The following is a 16,016-nucleotide window of genomic DNA, read 5'->3' on the forward strand; positions in this document are numbered from 1 at the left end:
GTGAAATTGTCAAATACACCAGCATGGTGCCAGTGCAAGCTTGTTCTGCAAACTTGTAGCGGTGATTGTACAGCTGTATGGTGGCTATTTTTCCTCAACATCCTTTTGGTCTTCAACAAATGTCAGTTTGTCCACAGGACATGACTTTGCTGTGAGAGAAGGGTACTTATGGCAGTAGACATTTTTGTGTGTTTCAAAATGGATATAAGAATATGTGGGACAAGGTTGAATGAGGATTTCAGCTCACTCATCCTTCAAGGAGATGTCTGGGGACTTTTTTGACCATGCAGCAAGGTTAGGCATCGGTTTTCTTCTTTCTTTAGTAGAAAACTCCTTGTTCTGCTTAATCATCTTTAGTTTTATGCTCTTCTGCGAATTGGAGAAGAAAATTCTCAGAAACAGCAATGCCTTGAAGTAGGTAAGGAGTGGCATTTCAGAAGTTGAAACAATTTGTAATTTTGAGGAAGTGATAGTATTGCTTATGTAAAATGGTGCCCTGTCAGCTTATTTTTACACATGGTGTTTTATGTTTAGCTGGACAGATGTTTATTATGGTTTACTTTTTGCTATCAACCACATGGCAGATTGCTTATTTTCTTATGGGTTTGAGGAATGGGGAAGGAAATCTATCAACCTGATATAATAGTAACCATTAGATAAAAGGAGGAAGAATACCTTATTTTATTTGAAAATACAATAGCGGCAAGGCACAAAAAGTTGGACAGGGAACAAAAGTAATAAACATAAAATGCACTGTAAATAAAACACCAGTAGCAGTTGGACTATTGAAGTTGGTGGGAGCTTTGCCATTGACTTGGTGGGACAGGAGTCACCCAAGGATGTGGCCCCTGGCCCAGGGTCCACCCTGCTAGGCTACCTGGGTGTGTCCTTGCTTCCCACCACTCCCAAAACCTCTGCTCCAGCCAGAACATGGAGATACCCAAAGTTGGGGTGAAGCCATTTCCTACCCAGGGTCTGAGTGGCTGGGACTTGCAGCTCAGCATTTCTCATCGGAGAAACCAGAGCTAAGGCAGGGGTGAGAGCTAGGCATGTGCAGAACAAAACTCATCTATATTCATTCAGATTCAAGTTTCCTCAGCTTGAAGGTGATTAGGTACCATCTGGAAACATTTCTGGAATAATTTATATTGTTTTATGTTATTAGGACTGCATTATGCCATGGGAATACTGACTGTGCATTCAAAAAAAAGGCTCATCTTTTCAAGTGAGGTTGGGAGTGGAAGCAGCCCAGAACAAAGGGTCACTTCAAAGTCAAGGATGACCGTTTCAGAAGGTGAAATCACAGCTGGATCCAACTTCTAAGGAAGGGAAAAATCATAATCTCTGCCAAAATCGCCCTTTGATACACTTGAAAAGATAACAAATGATATATAGAAGGTTTTGGGCAGAAGTGTAATGAGTCTGCACTGCATCCTGCTAAACCAAAAGATTGTTCTCCTGAAAAAAATGCCACTTATCTTCATTGAAGGTCTCTTTGTTAAGTGACAGTGAATATAATTGAAAGTAAAAGGTGGATTTGATACCTGCTGTTTCCAAAGCAAAGAAAACATGTGAGAGATGCTTAGGATGGTGATCAGTGGCCTGTGGGATGAATGACAGTGCTGTGTGTGAGGGCCACAGAACGTGGCTGCATTGCAGGCTCCCTGTTGGTTACCTGCAGGTTATAGGATGTATTCTATTCACAACAGAGATGCTCAGACTTTGACATGTTTTTTGTGAAAGAGGCAGTTGATATCTTTATCTGGAGTTCAGCTGGAAGAGTACTGTCTGCTGGCATTAAGCCAATTGCAGGATGTTGGTCTTAATTTCCAAGTCTGTCATAATTAAATAGCCCCTCTTCTAAGCAAATTATTCATAAAAAGCAGTTCTGCTTTATTCTTGATGGCCATAGTACATCTGTGCACACCTGTGGATAGGCCCAAGGGAGCTTCCAAATGAATTGCTTTGAAATAACTTTCTTCTGGGATACTCTCAAGTGATATATAAACTTGAAATAATTCACTAGGTTATTTTTTTAGTTAATAAATAGTATGTCCCCCTGCCCCTTAGGACCTTGCAAAGTTCTCTCCCTGATCCTCCATCTCTGCACCAAGGATCTGTTCCTCTCCTGGGGATGTTGCCCCTCACCAACCCTGTTTTTGTCAGGGAAGTGATTTCTCGTGATGTATGTGTCTGTGATGGGGCAGGGAATTGGGGACCAGTTACCCCTTCATTTTCAGTGCAGAATTAAAACCACTAAGTTATGTTTGTTTTGCAGGATACCAGATTTTGTTAAGGTAGATGGCTGTGTAGGAAGTAAAAGGTCTACCATTGTTGTTAGGTAGCATCCTAGAAAACAACAGAATTCATAGGAGACACTCCAGTACCACAGTCTTCTTGTCCACTTAACCTAGTTCAAAATTTGTGACTGCCCTATCCCAATTTTAGAGGGGTAGGCAGTTGTCCAGTCAAAAGCAATCCTGACTGACATGGATTTGGGTAAGGTTCAGGTGAAAACAAGATTGAGTGAACAAACTCACATGAATGCATTTAGGTAAAGACTTAGGTCTGTCTTCCTGCTGAAGGGAGAAGATAGTTTTCCTCTCTGTATGTGTTGGGAACTCCCATGGTTAATGAAACAAGATTTTTGTAAGATTGGCCTAAAACCTGCCTTTCCTTATTTGTCTAAATCCATGTCTGTTGGGAGCATGTTTGAGAGCTGTTGGTATGGTACAATTCCTGACACAGTGAGCCTTGTAAATCCTCAGCCCTGTTCCTGCAGTTGTAATTACTTTCTCATAGTAGGGAGTTAGTATAAAGCCAAGAGAAAGGGATTTAAGCCTTGTGGACTTAGATGGGTGTCTTGGAAAAGTGAAGAGGATTTTTGGTTTTGTAGTTGATGCTGTGGTAACAAAGTTGAAACATGGATTTAACAGCTGCCTTGGTTAATTAAGTTTCTTAGCATGTATTTTCCCACCTTTTAAACTAGGTTTTAGCTGGAGCGGAGTACCAATCTCACTGAACTCTACTGTAAATTGCATTTAGGAGTATTTTTGCCTGCACGTTATTCTCAGCACAGTATTGATGTCTGTGTGCAATGTGTACTGCTGGAAAATGTATGTCTCAATCCAGCATTGCATCAAAATAAAAGAAACTTTTTCCTTTTCCATAATTAATGAAGAAACATTTTAAAGCCCTGTTGTTGAAGCCAGGCTGAATGGTACAATGTGGATATCAGGGTGGATAGCTGTTGGATCTAGGGGATGCAGTCTGAGATGGAAGATGAGGTTCATCCTTGTAGGCTGAGGCCACACAACCTGGAGATTTATAGAGTAAAGCAGAGAAAATCTGATGTCCATACAACACACCTTACAGAGGAGATTGTCCTGGAGTAGCTGTTTCCTCAGGATATCAGTTTGAGAGGTGTTATGTACGTCCCTGCAACATCCTCAGGTTTAAATTCATCCCAGTAGTACAGGGTTTGTGCACTCCACAAGCTCTCTGCAGTGTGGACCCAAGTGTGGAAAATGGGGAAAACTGGGACATTCAATTTTAAAGTACTCTCTTGCCCAGAACAGGAAAGCTCCTCTGAAATTGGAAAGACAAAATTTGCATTTTTAGTTTGCCCACTGTGGAGCAGGGTGGGAGCGGGACTGGAATATCGCCTCTCTTGGAATTGCACGAGGTTTGCAGCAAGACTGAGAGTTGGAAGAAGAACTTTGGTGTTGTTTGTTTTAATTCCCCATGGTAGGTCTAGATAAAATGTCAAAGGAGACATTTCACTCATAAAAATGTGGAAAATGGGAAGTTTCATTTGCTGAAATATAACAGGGCTGTAGCATTGTACCTGTGCAGTGATGCTGGTGTAGAGGGCTATTCTGGTCTGGATAATGATGACAGAATCTTTCTTGCAGGTGCAAACAGCAAGATGGAGTGTCAGAAAATTACCAATTTTGGAAACCAGCTTCTTCGTCGGAAAAATGTGGACTGCTCTCGAGAAGACAGTCGCCTCTCGCGATGCCTTAACACGTTTGACTTGGTGGCTCTGGGTGTAGGCAGCACTTTGGGTGCGGGTGTCTATGTACTGGCTGGAGCTGTGGCACGGGAAAACGCCGGGCCTGCCATCGTTATCTCCTTCTTGATTGCCGCCTTGGCTTCCGTGCTGGCCGGACTCTGCTACGGAGAATTCGGCGCTCGAGTTCCTAAGACGGGATCGGCTTATCTCTACAGCTATGTGACTGTGGGTGAGCTGTGGGCCTTTGTCACAGGCTGGAATCTAATCCTCTCCTATGTTATCGGTAAGTGTGCTGGGGGTGCTGCGAGAGCCTAGCTTCAGTTCAAGGTGGCAGCCTGGTCTGTAGGGTCACACCTGTGCTACTGTTACAAAAGAGATGCTTCACTCGTGCACTCACCCAGGATTTCAGGACTCGTCAGTGGGATGCGTTTTTGATGGCTCCCGTGCTGCTGCCTGAAGGCTTATTGCTGCTGGGAATTCCTCTGAACCTCCACCTCATCCCTCTAGCATCCCCTGGCTTCTGCACAGTTGTTAGGGTGCTAAAGAGTGTCCTCTCTGCTGAGAAAGGAGCTGCTTACAGAAAGATGCTTTTATACAGTGTCTGTACTTACAGTTGATCAAGGATTAATTCTGGTCCCTTTGGGACCTATTTAAAGTATCTGGAGATAAGAGTTTTGTCTTGTGAATTGCTGCAGAATTAATCTTGAGATGATCTGCAGGTTCACAGTCTCTTGAAAATACAAACCAAATCCCTCCTAAGCCCTTGACTCCCACTAGGAGAGGCCCTGGCTCAAGCTCAAAGCATGCGCTGTGCAACTCAGCTGATGCATTAAAAAACTAAGCCACATTTTGCTAATTAAGGATTTGTGTCTTTTCAAGCGCATTCTGGGCAGGCTGCTTGTTATCACACTTTAAGGCTGCAACAGTCTCAGCAGTTGAGACTGAAAGTTTGCTAGTTAAAATGAAAACTGACTGTATGCTAAATTACTAAAGGGAGTTGGTATTTTTAAATGCATTTTATGGGGTTTGTAAGCATTACCTTGGAATTTAGTTTCCATGGTGCTTGGAGGGTAAGATCATATCAAGAACAGCATAGTGGCATAGCAGCTGCCTGTCTGAGATCATGCTGGCTTTCCTCTGTGTGTTACCCGAAATATTTTTCTCCTCTTTCCCTCCTTCTTTGAAAAAAAAAAAACAAAAAACAAACAAACAAAAAACAAAACAAAACAAACAAACAAACAAACAAAAACCAAACAAAAAAAAAACCAGAACCTGAAAAGCCAGAGTCAATTAAACTCCTGTCCTTAAGAAATTGGAGTCCTGTAGCTATTTTGTGAATTACATTCACTGCAGGGAGTAGATAAAAATAAGTTTTTAAAAAAGTAAGTGTATAATTTCTTCCACACTTCTACGATGGACTCTGCTTAGGCTACACGAAGAAAAATTGAACAGACTTCTTGGTAATTTTTCTTCTGTTCCAGAAAGGTAATGATAAATCGTCTCCTTCATGCCCTTCATCTAGTTGGTTTTGGGGCCATTCCTACCATGATACTGGACGACCAAAATGAGTGACATAGCCGTGGTTGCTGTCCCAAAACCTGATTCTGCAAATGCTCAAAGAAAAGTTTTGCCTACTGAATGTTCTGCTCCGAGGATCTGGGCTCAGAGTGGTATTTCCGAGATTTTTTTTTTTCCTCTCATAATGGATTTCGAACAACTGTCTCAGTTCTTATTTCAGAGTTGACTACTCGCTGTATTGTCATAAGACAGGAAATTCAGTTAAAAATAAGTAGATACTATCCATGAATGTGTTCAAATACAACTTCCTTACTTTTATTTCAGTCCTGTGTCAAGAATGTGTATTTGCAAACTGTCTTTCTCATAATTTGTGAGGGTGGCTAAGGTGGAAAAACTCTGGCAGAGGGTATGAAGTGTAGGAGGTCTCCTTATCTTGCTCAGCTTTTCTGCCAGATCTAATTGCCCCTCTTGTGAGTAAGGACAACTCCCAGCAGCTTCTGGGGTATGGAGGAGAAAGATATGTTGGCTTCCACTGTCAGGTCCCAGTCAGCTCACTCAGTGAGACTTTTGGAAGTGTTTATAATGGTTTCTGTACTCTGGTTAGACACATGGGAGAAATACTGACTAGATAGTCTCAAGAAGTCGAAACAGCACTAAAGTTTTCTGGCAAACTTTTGAAAAATTAGGAGACTTTGGCTAAAGACTCCGTACAACATGTGATCAACATAAAAACACTTCTACCAGCATTAATTTTGCCCATCCAACTTAGCAAACTTTAAACCTATTAGTTACTTAAAATCTTCTAAGAAGAGGGAATTAGAAGGAGTGAAAGACAGAGAAGATATAGAAGAGCACATATAGCTACCAATGCCTGTCTTCCAACAGTGTTCAGAATCAAACTCCAAGAGGAGGGTAGGATCAAGATGTGCTGCACTTGTGCTCAGCCTTAAAAACTTGGTGGGACTTCTGGTCATTTGGCTACTCAGGAACTGGGTTAGGCAGAGTGGAGACCTGCCCCTGGTGTGCCAGTGCAGTGCTGAATAGAGGTTGGGGGGTGTGGAGGCAAGGCACTGCCGCACCAGCGAAAAGCTTGGCCTGCTCGCTCTCAAACGCACAGGCATCCTTAAGTGTCTCGGGACATCAGTCCTTCCAGTCTCTGACAGCACACGCTGCACTTCAGAACCAGGGCTTGAGAGGGGCAGAAAGCTGTTTTTTTTTTTTTTTTCCTTAATCTTGCTGAGAAAATGGCAAGCAGTGCATTTAAAATGTGCATCTCTAAAGGGCTTGGCCAGCTTGGTGTTTTTATGCTAAGGTTCTCAGACATCAGCTCAGGAAGTATTGTGAGGGTGGAAAAAGAAATCCTGGAGTCCCAAGGATGGGTGGCCAGTAACTTTTAATTAATTGAAGTGACTTGACTTGGGGGAAGGCTTGTGTGGAGTCTTGGAGGTGGGTGATGAGAAATAAATGGGTATGCAGCTTATCAGTTATGGTCTAGAGAGAAAGAGAAAGGTGTCCAGGATCAGATGTAAACTTTTTTCTAGGATGATGTGGGTTTGGGGAACTGTTCCAGATTGTGGAATCTGTTTCAAGAACTAGAAACTGGTGGGAGCTGGTGCTATGAAGAGTAACAACATCTCTGTTCAGTAACTGCTGCTGGGGTTTCCTGGCACTTGGTGACTCCGTGCCCGTGCTTGTTCCTGCAGCGAGCCTGGCACCTGAGCTCTGCAGTTCTTCTGGCAGCTATGTGCTGTAGGCAGGAGCCAAATCTGCTCTGGTGAGGCTATGCTGACCCAGAACTAGTAAATCCTTCTGGGTACAAGCTGAATGTCTGCACTGTGCTCTCTAATAACAGCAAGATATTATCCAGGTGTCTATGTTGAAAGAATGTCAGATTCCCCCTGCTCCCTCAAGCCTGTTGGTTACAAAGAGATCCAGATAAATGGCTGATAGTTATGTGGAGCTGGCATTGAAGCAGCTGGCATATAATATAACACAGGCATAACCTGGGTGTTCCCATCCTAAAATGTAAAATATTAGAGCTGGGACAAAAAAATAGCACTAAAATAGTCTTTTTCCTCAAATTGTGCCAAAGCTAACCTGAAAAATTGTAATGTGTTGTACGATAACTTTTGCAATTTCTCAAGATTAAATTGATGGCAGTGATGTCCAAACTCTTTAAAGGTGTTCACAATGTGCACTTTTCTGTCTTGGTGAACAGAAGAGTCTCCCAACAGGTCTGTTCTGCAGCTTAATTTTTATGCTGTTGCAAAGCTGGATTGGGCAGGTGAGTGTTCCCAGCTGTGCTGCAGGTGCTGCTCACCACTGCTGCAGAGGATTTGGCTGTAGGTGAGCACAGACATTGTTTGACAGGATTGCAGGTGCTGGAGTTGGGACCTGAACACCCACTCTCAGGTGAGTGTGGCAGGACAGACTGTTCTGGGTGGAAAGGGGCCCCTGATGGCATCCTCTGAGGAGCTGCTCTGCAAGCCAAAACCAAGCCGAGCTCTTTTTTTAACTAGGTAATTATGTACAGTAATAATTATGATACGCAATTAGGTGCTGTTATATATAGTGTATGTACTGTATGAGACACAGGGAGTGTAACAGGAGCCACGTTAACACAGGAGAGGAAGAAGTTGGCTTTTATCTAAACCTACTTACTTGACAAAATGCTGTCACTGTCTGGTGGTAGCTCTTTGTTGTTACTATTTTAGTTCTCTGAAATTACTTTTATGACCCAGACACTGTCCCCAGCTTGCTTGTCCTGAGACCCCAGGTTCAGTCCTCATCCCAGCAAGCTGCACATAGTAGGATGCACTCAAACAGAAACAAAAAGTGGCCTCAGAGGGTGAAGTCTGAGCACTTGCTGCAGGCAGAAGCTGTTCTGCTTGCTGTGGTCGTCCCCAGCATTCTGCAATAGGCTGACTTATGCTCAGATAACTTGTAAATTGTATCTGAGTCTTTTTCTTGCTTGGATGCTCTAGCACTGGAGGTCAGAGCAGACCTGAGCGCTGCCAGATTGCAGAGCTGGCCACTGGTGTGGTCCAGGCTCTGGTGCTCCAGCATTGCAGTGCTAGAGAGCAGCTGGATTCTGTAAGGGCTCTCTGCCTGGGCTGCAGCCACCTAAATGGGGCTTCCAGGGTCTTCTGCCAGCATTACATCTGGACTTCTCTGGTAACAGAAATTACCAGGTTTGGGGGAAGGGCAGGCCCTTGAAGGTGTATGGAAAATGTCAGTCAGGGCAGTATCTAAGGTGTGGTTGAGGTTTGCAAAGAAGTCAGACTAAAAAGATTTTTCTCATCTTGTCAGCTTAGCATAAATCTGAGGCCCACCACCTGTGTGTGTTACTATCAGAGCAGATGCCAAGCATGAACACAGGCTGTGGGCTGGATATGGATATGACAGGCTGCTCCCAGCACCTGGGAGCACATGCAAGGCTGCTTTGAGACCCTCTGTGTTGAAAAACCATACAAGGATCCCCCTGGTTTGGAACATGTGCCATCCACAAAGGGTGATCTTTGTCCTTTCTATCCTCTGGCAGGAACCTCGAGTGTGGCTAGAGCCTGGAGCGCGACGTTTGATGAAATCATAGGGCAGCACATTGAAAAGTTTTGTAAAAAATACATGACAATGGATGCTCCCGGAGTGCTAGCAAAATACCCAGACATCTTTGCTGTGGTGATAATCATCATCCTAACAGGTGAGGCACTGGAGGGCGTTCATGGATCTTGCACCTCCTTCTTCTCATTGTTTGCTTTTGGAATGACCATGAAGTCCTGATTTATCTTGAACAGCATATTGAAGACTTTCTTTGATACAAGTATTGGATTAACTTGTATAGCTGTGGAGTTAGCACAGGGCCAGTTTACAAGGTTTTTAATTAGAGAGGAGCATTCTCGATATTTTTTGAGCCAATTTTAAAAGCTTAAATCAAATTTTATATAAAGAGGAAAAGAAAAGATGACTTGTTATCCTCAAGTCAGGTGTAGGAGTTTAATCCTTCCCTCCACAAATCCTATTACACAAGAATTTCATGAAGTTGGTCTATCAACCTTATTCCCCCTTTGATAATCTGCCAATTTTTGATGGCTTGAGCCAGGAAAGTTAGGAAGAAAAGAGAGAGGGCTTGGTTCCAGTTTCATGTACTACTGTTTTAGTTTTGGGGTTTTTTTAATATATATGGGCTTCAAATATCTATGGGTAGAATTGAATACAAAACTCCAGAGAAATAAACGTGTCACAGTCTGCACCTTTTTTTTTTTTTTTTCCCAAAAATGTGCTGAGCCTTTTTACATAAATTTGAAAAGCTTTGACAACTTGCAAGATCAAAATTCTGAATGCTTAACTCTACTCCAGCTGGGTCTTGCAAAGCATTACCAAGTTTAGGCAAGTTTTTAAAATTATGCTTCTGTACTCCTCTGTGGTTTCCAGTGGGCAGAAGCTGCAGTGTCACACTAGCAAGGTTATCCTGACCTTTCCCACTGATCAGAATGGCCTTCTGAGTGTGAGCTGTGCTCATGGGGACAGGCCTCATAAGCAAGGGATGCTTTGGCATTTGGGTTTGCATTTGGATCTAGGGCTGCTGATGCCAATAGCAGCCCTCTGTTTTCAGGATTACTTCTGAATGGGAGAGATTTCCCCCCTTTGTTCATTCGTATGTAATATGAATTGCTGTCATTTCAAATCAGATCTGGTCTTTCACTTCAGATACAATTTACAAAATTTAGAACTCCTTACTTTAGCACTGCTGAGGTGTAAAGTGATAAAGGTTACTTTATAATAAGGTGGCTTTATGCGTCTGCATGAAGCAAATTCCATGGATTTAAATAAAAAAGGCAATGCATTATTTTCTAAAAAAAACCATTATTTTTTAAAAAGAGCAGCTTTAGTCTCAAATACCATAATCACAAATTTATTTCTGCTTGCACTGTCTTGAGCTTCAGATTTCTAAAAATTACCTTACAATTTTTTGTGGGCTGATATGCAGTCCTCTCAAACACTTCTGATATGGCTGTCACAGCGTATTTCTTACTTTAAAAGAAGGAAAGGTGAGTACACAGGATGCTCCTCTCTCATTGAAATCCCTTGAGTAGCAGTAAAAGGAGACTGTGTTGTGCTTCTGTTCTCCCTCAGGCCATGTGAAGTTTTTTTACTTCTCCTTCAGCCTTAGATTTGAGTTAAAAGTTTCAGTTCTTAAAAATCAGACACCTGAAGAGGAAGTGAACTTGTTGACCTGAGAAGCCAAGCTGTGCTTCAGTGAGATTCTGTTTGCCAAGGCCTGTAGCCATGCTCTTCTTCAGATAAATGATCTTAGGGCCAAGCTGAAATCCTGCTCGCACTGAACTCGCTGGCAAAACTCTTGCTGATTTAAGTGGGAGCAGGATTCCCGAAATGCCATCTTCTTTGTCTTCAGCTCTAGAAGTAGCTATTTGAAGTAGAATCCTCCTGGATTTGGTCTCTGCTCATATTTCCCCATTTCTAAGGAAAGTTGAGTGTTGTTCATAACTTCTGCATTTAGCCAAAACTTCTAGGACAATGTTCCTTCCTTGAAAACCACCTGTTGTGCTTTCTCTAGGTGTCTGTGTGGTGTTTGAGGTTGTGGGAGTAGTTTAAGTGTATTAGCAAAGCACTTTACTAGAGACATGGTCCACATGGGTGTGCTGGGTGGGGAGGTGTGTCACATTCTGCAGAAATAATGTCTGAGCTGAATTCCTTATCCTACTCTGGGTGAGTGAATCCTGAGCTACTTGGTTTTGTAAAGAAACAAAGTGTGATAATTTGGGTAGAGCACAGCATAAACACAGTTGAGCTATGTCTGCGAGTCCCCAGCACCTGCAGCTGGTGGTGAAATACCTGACCCATGCCATTTTTTCCCCAGGACTTTTAGCTTTTGGTGTGAAAGAATCTGCCCTGGTGAACAAAGTGTTCACCTGCATCAATGTCCTTGTCCTTGGATTTGTCGTGATCTCCGGTTTTGTGAAAGGATCTGTTAAAAACTGGAACCTGACTGAACAGGATGTTTACAACACCAGCCATAGCATTTTCAAAGACAAGTAGGTTGGATGTTTTCTTCTCATCTCAGAAGCTGGTGCATTTTCAAAAGGAAGTTTAAATGGGGGGTTGTGGACTGATTTAGAAAACCAGTGAATGGGATGGCTGCCTCCTTTGCCACATACCTTGGAGGCAAAGCTGTCTTTGGTGCGTGTTTGCTGAAAGCAGGCTGTGCTGATGGGCTGAAAGTGCTAGGAGTTGGCTGTGTTATCCTGGGCCCTGCTGCAGGACTGACCATTTCTAGCCGTATAACCAATATAGCATCTAAAATTGAGAAAAAAGAGCTCTTGAGATGGTGTTCTACTCAAATCTACACCAGGCTGGCTCTGGTGCCTGTATGAAGGCATGTCCAAGTATAGCTGTATACTTTCTTTGAATACTTGGGCAATACCCGTGGGGCATTGTTATACCTTATAGAGACCTTGTCCCAAATAAAGGCAAGTTGCAGATTATTTTAATGAATTGCTGCAAGCATATAATAAATCTGTTTTTAATGACATTTTGCTGCTTGGCCAAAATTCTGTCATCCTACACAAGGTCAAAATTAAGTAGCTTACAAGGCTTACCAGTAAGACAAAGCTATTAATTTTTGCTTGAGACTGTACCACACTGAATACGGGCCTTTAAATATCCCCACATGTATCAGGCCTTCTATGATGGCCTGCAAGGTAACACCGTTGGGCAAAATCTGGTGAGATTCATAAGTGTTGTGTGGGTCAGATTTATCTTGTGTAAAAGCTGCTTCTTGAACCTCTTTTCAAAATTTAACCTGCTGCAAATAAATTGCTTTTATAGGATGGGTCCCTTCTCCTTCCCTCCTGCTATTCCCATGCAAGGAGCAATTACTGCAAGAGTTTCTAAGTATGAGTGCAGCTCTTTGACCTCTATGACTTATTTTTGTAAAATCTGTCTGGGGTTTATTTTACCATTATTTCCAGACTAATCCACATTTGGGTTGTGCTATTTCTGTAGGCCAGTTTTCATCTAAGTCTCAGCAGAGCTTCTAAGAGAGAGTTCAGATGCTTATATGTGAGAAAACTTCAGATTTGGGATTTAGGTTAGTTTAACTGCCTTAATTCATCTTTAGAAAGCCTTTTCACTGAAAAAGTGACCTAAATCACTTGAACTGAAGGGTGTGCTTGTTATATGTCACTCAACACAAGGCACATGGATCTGGGGTCGCAATCCAGAGTGCACTGGGATCATCCTGAGTTTGTTGACTTAAATGAACTTTGCTTGAAGCTCATCAAAGCATTTGGTGTGCCAGGGATCCAGGCTCCACTTCTCTCTCACTGTTGCAGGCATGGTTTGACTATGAGCTTTGCACAAGGAATTTGAAAGATGAGAATGGAAGATGGGGTGGATTGTAAACAATCGTGGCACCCTGCATTCTTCTGTTATGTCTACTCACCTACACTATCTGAGACCATCTGAAGTAAAAAGTAGATGGTTCACATGTTTCTCAGTCTTCAGCTTTTCCAAAAGCTTCTGTTCAAATGAATATATGTATCTACACGCATGCAGTAATGTTAGGGGATTATTTTTAATATTCATGGTATTTTCTCCTTGTCTTAGCCAAGACATTTTTATCCACCCCACAAAACAGGTGGTAGGAACAAACCATGAGCCATTTTTATTCCATGCATTCCCCAGGCTCTTGTAGGCCAGTCCAAAGCTCAGCAATGGGTAGGGCTTAGCATTTTGCCTGATATTTGTATGCTAGCATATGAAAGGTAGAGCCTGCTTCCTCAGACTTTGGGTTTGGATTTTGTTATGAGCTATGTGAATAGCTTTGTGACTCCCAGCTAGGCAGGATCCCTTCTAACCCTGTGCCATACCTTTCAGTCAAACACAGGAAGAAAAGCTCTACGGTGTTGGAGGATTTATGCCCTATGGATGGAAAGGAGTCCTCTCAGGGGCAGCCACGTGTTTTTATGCTTTTGTGGGATTTGACTGTATTGCTACTACAGGTAAGAGGGAAGATGTCTTCATTCTGGTTATGAACCTGACTGTCAGTAGGTTGACTTTCAATAATGTTGCAGAGCACAGGTAATAGGGAATTCAGGACACCACATTTGTCGTCCCTCTGAACCTCAGAAGCCTCAAAATAGACTTTTGGCTCAGCTGTTCCTAATAGTGAAAGTGCTGAGTTTGTTCAAGTCCCTGAGTGCCTGATTGAGTGCTGACTTCTAGCTGCTGTGGCAATGGATGAACTGTATAACCATGAGCTTCCTCCTTTCTTTGCCTGCAGGGCCCAAGCTTGTGGATGGTCAGTGATGACACAAGCAGGTCAGACTCCACAGAAAATATGTCCAGGTTTACCAGCTAGGCAAACAGGGAAAGCTCAGGTTCACATTTCTGGTATGAGTTTGAGCCTCTAAATCCAGATAATACTTTAATCAACAGATCATTCTGGAACAGAGTTCTTTAGTGCCTTCAGCTGAAGAAGCTCTGATGGCTTGGATTGTTTTAAAGATCCAGAGAAAGAGGAAGCCTCTGTAGAGTAAACTGCACCCTAGAGCTGTGCCTCAGAATCAGGAGTTTTTACCTGTAAAGGTTAAGAGCTCTCATTTTGAGAGAAGCATCAGCATAGTCATATTTCTTGTGGCTTAATTCCCTGAAGAAACAATTATCCTTAATTTCACATTTGGCAAGAACCATTACATCAGAGGGAGAAGGGAATCATCACAGAAAAATATAAAGCATTACCGCGTCTTGCTCCAAGCAAGGAGTTGAAGTGTTGGCTACATTACTCCAGCAAGCCCTGGAGCCTCTCCTTGTGGGAGAAACATTAATCTGCTTTTGGCTTGTAGGTGTATGGATCTGTGTTTATCAGTTCATCTGGCTGAAATGCTGTACCTCAGGAGCTATTGCTTTCAGAGCAATTTTGTAGGACTAGGAAAGTGCAAATCTGTTCTGTAATTGATCAGTCCCTGAATTTTGGTTTTTTACACAGATTTTCTCCCACTTGGTTGTTGAAAATTTTCCACAAGATCTAGAGGAGATCCTTTTGTTAAGAGGTATTTTCAAAGATCCACGTGACTTTTGGGCATTCTGCCTTTCTCCGGAAATGGGCACCTATGGTGCCATGATCATGGTGTATTAATTCTGGTGAAGATGTTACTAAAATGGACATCCATGGATTTTTCCCTGCAACTGCACAATAATTTCTCACTCCATCATCTGTGATCATTGAACTCTTGTTGCATCTGCACCACAAGTAGGATAGAAGGATGATCTGTTTATGGGAAAGGACTATTTGTAATCCAGATTGTTTCTATGCCTTAGTTTACAAGGCTTCCATGAATGTGTGTCAGAAGAAGTGACAGGAGCAGCAGAAATGGGCTCAAACAGGCTGTGATATCCCAAGTGGATGGAGCAGGCCATCAGCAGCATTATGGTCAAAGAGCACCTCTGTGCCTGTGAAATGTTTGAAAGCCCCAACCAGCATGCCTGCCCTGGGTTGGGATAAAGGTCTTGCTTGTCATTTAGCTGATATTTAAATTCCTTTCTTGTAGGTGAGGAGGTAAAAAACCCTCAGAAGGCCATTCCTATTGGCATTGTGGCATCTCTTCTCATCTGCTTTGTGGCTTATTTTGGCGTGTCGGCTGCCCTGACGCTCATGATGCCTTACTACCAGCTGGATACCAATAGCCCTTTACCCAATGCCTTTAAATACGTGGGTTGGGATGGAGCCAATTATGCAGTGGCTGTTGGTTCCTTGTGTGCACTTTCTACAAGGTAAGACACTGCTTTGCATTTTTGCATCTCTCAAGGTACATCTTTCATGTACCTCCACCTCCTTTAAGAAATGGAGCAGAGACCAAGGATGAAATTCAAAGCTACTGACCTCAAAAGGACTGGGATTTCACCCTGTGGTAGGTACCAGAGAAGCAGGTGACCAGTATCACTTCAGAAGCTCCCATCTTAGCAGAAGACCCAGCAGGTGCATCTCAGGAGTATAAATCTGGATTGAGTGACTAAGTTGTGGAGGCAACTATACAATGCAAGCATGGTTTGGGTGCAAGACATCCTGGCCTGCTGGGTGAGAGCAGACTTGTGTCAGGTAATGCAGGGTGCATCTTCAGGAGCGCATGGGGCTTACCTTATCCAGGGCCATCTGTCGGCAGGTTACCTGCAGGACAGCCATCTGGAAGGGAGGCAGGGCAGGCTGGAGGCAGAACGTGTCACCTCTTGAACTTGGAAGGCCTACTGCAGATCAACTTAGACATACTCAATTAGGTGAGCAACTCACAGAGACTCATGGAAGTTATAGCTCCTTTATTACCTGAAAGTCAGGCTGGTTTTTGCCCCATGGCTAAGTTTAGCTATCCAAAATCATAGAGCTGCCCCTCATTTTCCAGCTATCAATAAAAAGGGTATTCAGAGGGTGCTCTTGAAGGAGAAGCTGAAGTGAATGAAAGCTACATGT

The 16,016-nt window shown here is 42.9% G+C and overlaps 1 protein-coding gene across 4 annotated transcripts in view; it reads left to right on the forward strand.

Moving 5' to 3' along the window:
- SLC7A1 (solute carrier family 7 member 1) overlaps window positions 1–16,016 on the forward strand; it is a 38,940-nt gene that overhangs the window by 13,414 nt on the left and 9,510 nt on the right. For 3 of the 4 annotated variants that reach the window (XM_085579993.1, XM_021541978.4, XM_085580005.1), the window contains 5 exons: window positions 3,915–4,298; window positions 9,075–9,233; window positions 11,412–11,586; window positions 13,430–13,554; window positions 15,103–15,325. In XM_085579993.1, the coding sequence (XP_085436119.1) occupies window positions 3,929–4,298; window positions 9,075–9,233; window positions 11,412–11,586; window positions 13,430–13,554; window positions 15,103–15,325 (1,052 nt within the window). In that variant the 5' untranslated portion in view covers window positions 3,915–3,928. Of the gene's footprint in view, window positions 1–3,914; window positions 4,299–5,496; window positions 5,686–9,074; window positions 9,234–11,411; window positions 11,587–13,429; window positions 13,555–15,102; window positions 15,326–16,016 lie in introns of all 4 variants that reach the window. The other variant, XM_085579996.1, reaches the window with a different exon arrangement.

Source organism: Lonchura striata, chromosome 1 (genome assembly GCF_050655825.1).
Source record: "Lonchura striata isolate lonStrDom1 chromosome 1, ASM5065582v1, whole genome shotgun sequence".
Lineage (NCBI taxonomy): Eukaryota > Metazoa > Chordata > Aves > Passeriformes > Estrildidae > Lonchura > Lonchura striata.